This window comes from Juglans regia, chromosome 10 (assembly GCF_001411555.2).
Source record: "Juglans regia cultivar Chandler chromosome 10, Walnut 2.0, whole genome shotgun sequence".
Lineage (NCBI taxonomy): Eukaryota > Viridiplantae > Streptophyta > Magnoliopsida > Fagales > Juglandaceae > Juglans > Juglans regia.
Window position 1 is genome coordinate 8,874,526 of NC_049910.1, and position 5,459 is coordinate 8,879,984.

Here is a 5,459-nt window from a genome sequence, read left to right on the forward strand (position 1 = left end):
TATTAATATCTAACCACCATAAACACAAATGCTATTCAATTTTAAATTTTAAATTTTTTTATTTAATCATTACTTAATCATTATATTTTTTTTAAAATTTTAAATAAAATATAAAAAATAATTCAACTTTTTTAAAAATGAACGGTTTGTGATATTCATGATAGGCTAAGCTGTACTGTCTTTTGCATCCGGTTTTATAAAAACTATAATCTTCTTCCTTCAATAATGTGGAATAATGAGTATTAAGCCGAAATCATTTTGACAACATAACACAAAGGGCTTCTCACAGTAATTCAATTTTTCATTACATTAAAAAATCACACATTTTTTTAGAAGTAGAAGTATATTTTATAAGACTTTTCTTATTAAATATCACACCTAAGGTAACATTTTCTTGGCATAACGTCAAGACAAATGAAACGAGGGACCAACATTTCTTGGTGCATCTATCCCTTTTCGTGTTTTATTAGTCACATAACACTTATCCGAGCATAAATATATTGTCTTGTGGAAGTATTTTTTTTTTTTTTGAAAAATTTTAGATATAAACTTCACATCTTGTATATTTATTTAAAAATATATTATTTTATTTTATTATTTACCTAATAAAAATGATTCTAAATATATTTATAAATAAAATAAAATAAAATGATATATTTTTAAGTAAATATATTATAAGATTTATAAATAATACTGTTTTTATTTATTTATTTATTTTTATGTCGTCTCAGAAGACAAGAAGCCGAATAACTTGGTTACAATGCTCAGAACATTTATTATGTGAGCTGATTGTTATATCCATTAGATAACACATAAACATTGAGATGCGAGCCCATTTTAACTCCAAATCATCATGACATATTACTTAAATAAAAAAAAAAAAAACCTTTATCCACACTACTTCATAAATGATATTTCTTTTTAATTTCTTGTTGTCAAAATAAAGCTAATGAAAGTATTTTATTTTATTTTATTATTATAATTTTTTTAAAATTATTACATAAAATATAATAGATAATTTAATTTTTTTAAATTTTTAAATAATAATAATATTAAAAAAATAATTTTTTAATAATATTTTATTTAATTTTCATCTCAATTCATTTTATCTCAATTTATTATTTAAATCACACCTAAGTCTTTGCCTCATTGTCTCCGTTGAAACAATTAAAAAATTTACAAACATTCATAAATAAGCCATGCATTTTCTTTTTCCTATCGTTAAGTCATAAATTTAGATACAATATTGCTAGAACGGTTGATGTTAACCCAACAATATTCCACACTGATTCCTCTGACTCCCAAATTTTTTTTATCAATAAATAGCATACACATATAGTTATAAGTATACACTTATGGTTACCAATAAAATATATAATGATAATTTATTTTTATGATTTTCGCGGTGAGAGTTGATAATAATAATAATAATTATAAAACTTACAAGAAACTAGTTAGTTTGATTTTTTTTTTTTTTTTTTTTTGGGATCTATCACAAATCGTTGCACATTCAATTAAAATCATCACAAATCTCATTACGTTATTTAAATTTTAAGAAATATTTGGATTGTGAGTTGAGATGAAAATTAAAAATTAAATAAAATATTATTTTTTAATATTATTTTTATTCTAAGATTTAAAAAAATTCAATTATTTATTATATTTAATTTAAAATTTTAAGAAAATTATAACTATTAAATAAAATGAGATGAAATGAATTGAGATAATTTTGATATCCAAACATTCCTAAACATTTATAGATGAGTAATGTTAAGTATAAGTCTTAAATAGACAATCTCAATACAAGCTCTTTATAAAAAAGTGAATCTCATTAATAAAGAATAATTTTTTTTATATTTTTTAAAGTAAAATCTATTATTTTTACAAGAATTTATATAAAATTTATACAAATTATTTCTTTTCGAATTTGTACAACTCATTCTCTTCTAAGAGTATTTACACTTTTATTCTTGTCAAGATTCAAGTTTTTGCTTACAGATTTATTTTTTAAATTATGTTTAGATGTTGAAGTGAGTTGAGTTGAGATGATAAAATATTATTTTTTAAAATTATTATTATTTTAAAATTTAAAAAAATTAAATTATTTATTATATTTTATATTAAAATTTAAAAAATTATAATAAAAAATTAAGATAAATTAAAATGAATTTATTTACCAAACCTAAAAGTCAATGGTTTAACTATTTCGTAACTATTGAATTGACTCAATGGACAAAATAATAAGTCTTTTTCAAGTCATAAAGTCGTCCACTGATCACGCCCCGCCGCACAAATGTCTCCTAAATGCGTCTCTGAGAGTGAGTTTAGATATTTAATTGATTTGAGTTAAATTGAGTTAAAATAGTAAAATATTATTATTTATTATTATCATATTTAAATTTAAAAAAATTAAATTATTTATTATATTTTATATTAAAATTTAAAAAAATTATAATAATAAATTAAAGGACGATGTTGCGTATCAGTCAAAAGTCACAGCATACCATACAGATTTTTTGTTTCTTAATTTATTAGGCTTCGTTTGGATGACAAACATCTCTCAACTCATCTCAACTCATCATTACAACTTTTTTAAATTTCAACATAAAATATAATAAATAATTCAACTTTTTCAAATCCTAAAATAATAATAATATTAAAAAATAATATTCTAACAATATTTTATCATCTCAACTCAATTCAACTCAACTCACTTCAACATTCAAATGCAACTTAAATGTGTGGCAGCTTCGATAAACAGTAAGCTGATATTTATATTTTCAACGTATTAAAATGTTGAGATGATTCAGATGAATATACAATCAGTTAATTACTCAAAATAGTCCTATATATAGTCTGCATCCTTCTTCTCTGCTACTTACCATCATTTTCTAATACAACAGGCAAAAAACCAAACGAATTAAGTATACTTGACTTGAGAGCAGCTCTCTCTATCTTTCTGTATCTTTTGCATAAGAATGATGTTGAATTTGGACGCAAAGGATACAAGCTGGTGGGTGTTTACACTGCCAGCTTTTCTCGGTTCCAAAAACCTTCTCAACGGAAATGTTTTGTTCGCGATCTTTATGGCGTTCGTGTCCCTTGCGCTTCTCACATGGGCTTTCGCGGTTGGTGGGATTGCGTGGAAAAACGGGAGGAACCAAAAAGGTCGTCTTTCCATTCCCGGACCTCGGGGTCTTCCCATCCTTGGGAGCCTATTCACCCTCAGCCGTGGCCTGGCACATCGCTCCTTAGCGGCAATGGCCTGGAGCAGAGGTAACACTCCCCTCATGGCTTTTAGCCTCGGTTCAACTCCTGTGGTCGTGGCTTCCGACCCCTGCACTGCCCGAGAAATCCTGGCATCCCCGCACTTTGCTGACCGCCCGCTCAAGCAGTCTGCTAAGAGCCTCATGTTCAGCCGAGCCATTGGGTTCGCCCCCAACGGCGCCTACTGGCGGCTTTTGAGAAGGATCGCTTCGTCCTACCTCTTCGCGCCCCGTCGCATTATGGCCCACGAATCTGGCCGGCAGTTAGAATGCGCCGCCATGCTCAGCAACATAGCAACCGAACAGGAACTCCATGGCACCGTATCTCTAAGAAAGCACCTCCAAGCCGCCTCTTTGAACAACATCATGGGGAGCGTTTTTGGCAAAAGGTACGACCCGGCACGTGATAGTGAGGAGTTGGAAGATCTCAAAGACATGGTCCGAGAAGGTTTTGAGCTCTTGGGCGCTTTTAACTGGTCTGATTATCTTCCGTGGATGAGTTGTTTCTACGACCCGTTTCGTATAAATGAACGTTGCTCCAAGCTGGTTCCCCGAGTCAGAAAACTCGTCCGAGACATAATCGAGGAACACCGAGTCAAAAGATCGACAAAGATCTCTGATGATGCTGACTTCGTTGATGTTTTGCTTTCTCTGGAAGGCGAAGAGAAGCTTCAAGAGGATGACATGGTTGCTGTCTTATGGGTATATACGCTGCCTTTTTCTGTTAGTTAATTATTTGTGTTTTTTTCTTTAGTATTAATTCACTGAGTTAACGACCGAGTTTTGTGGTGCAGGAAATGATATTCAGGGGCACTGACACAACCGCCCTGTTGACTGAGTGGGTGATGGCCGAGTTGATATTACATCCAGAGATCCAAGAAAAGCTACAGAGAGAAATGGACAGCGCAGTGGGAAATAGAACTGTAATTGACGCTGACGTGGCAGCTCTACCCTACCTGCAGTCTGTGGTGAAAGAAACTCTCCGTGTCCACCCGCCCGGCCCACTTCTCTCCTGGGCCCGCCTGTCCACATCGGACGTCCAGCTCAGCAACGGTATGCTTATTCCCGCGAACACAACCGCCATGGTGAACATGTGGGCCATCACCCACGACCCTCACGTGTGGGAGGACCCACTGGAGTTCAGGCCGGAGAGGTTTCTGAAGACCGAGGTCGGCGGTGCAGACATGGACGTGAGGGGTAGCGATACGAGGCTGGCACCCTTCGGCGCAGGCCGTAGGGTGTGCCCGGGCAAGAACCTAGGGCTCGTTACGGTCACACTCTGGGTGGCCAGGTTGGTGCAGGAATATAGGTGGGTTCAAGACGTTGTTCACCCAGTTAATCTCAGTGAGGTTCTGAAGCTGTCTTGCGAAATGAAGTATCCTCTGCATGCTATAGCTGTTCGCAGGAATGTCGCTGGTATTTGCTTTTAAGCTAGGTTTTATTTTAATTCGTCAATGGGTGTTAGGGTTTGATGTGGAAGCTAGCTGTATATCTTGCTACAATATACTGGATTCCTGTTTTCCGGACGTTCTTGATTATTAGAATATGTGGTTGAAGTTAGAGGCCGGTATGGTCTTAATGAGTGGAAAGTGGGGGCTCCAGTTTTGGAAGGGTTTGTTTGGAGTCCTACATTTTGTTAAGCATATATATATATATATAGGTGGTGGAATTACTAATTTTGCAATGAATGAAGTGTGGAATCGGCTACCATATATATTGTGTTGGTCTTTAAATGTTTAAACTTGATTTGGTTGTGGGTAACCTGCTGTGTTTATAATCAGATTGCTATGAGACGAGATGAGAAATAAATAAATTGTATGCATACCGTCTTAACTTGGAGGATAAATATCGTGGTACTTTATCTTTAGATGGTAATTCGTTTTTGGCAAATGGAAGCACATCTGTTGCTCCCAGATGATCATATGACAATTCTGTTGTACAATCTAGGTGGATATTTAAGCCATTGCTCAAATGAACTATGCATGAGTGGAAAAATTATGAACTATTCAAATATATGCGCAAGGACAGGAAATAGTCATCTTTCTTAAGCATCTTCTCCAGGGTTATATCTGATTAGTTTCTATAGCTGGAGGTCGTGGTCTTCGTGGACTGGTTCTAAACAAGGAAGTCTCACACTGTGATTGTAGTATTCAGGATGTGATGATTAAAGATTTGAAGAGACAGGTTACAGAG

General features: G+C 33.4%; 1 protein-coding gene across 1 annotated transcript; it reads left to right on the forward strand.

Annotated features, from left to right (window-relative positions):
* The first annotated feature begins 2,876 nt into the window (after positions 1-2,876).
* On the forward strand, positions 2,877-4,994 carry LOC109022106 (cytochrome P450 78A7-like). The gene is made up of 2 exons (XM_019004912.2): positions 2,877-3,968; positions 4,061-4,994. Exons 1-2 carry the CDS (start codon positions 2,979-2,981, stop codon positions 4,694-4,696), a joined length of 1,626 nt encoding a protein of 541 aa, XP_018860457.1. The 5' UTR covers positions 2,877-2,978; the 3' UTR covers positions 4,697-4,994.
* The last annotated feature ends 465 nt before the right edge of the window (positions 4,995-5,459 follow it).

Bases quoted from the DNA above. Each gene is read 5' to 3' on its own strand.
- LOC109022106 (XM_019004912.2), top strand. From the start codon at position 2,979: ATGATGTTGAATTTGGACGCAAAGGATACAAGCTGGTGGGTGTTTACA. The intron at 3,969-4,060 runs GTATATACGCTG...TTTGTGGTGCAG, and splicing joins ACATGGTTGCTGTCTTATGG to GAAATGATATTCAGGGGCAC.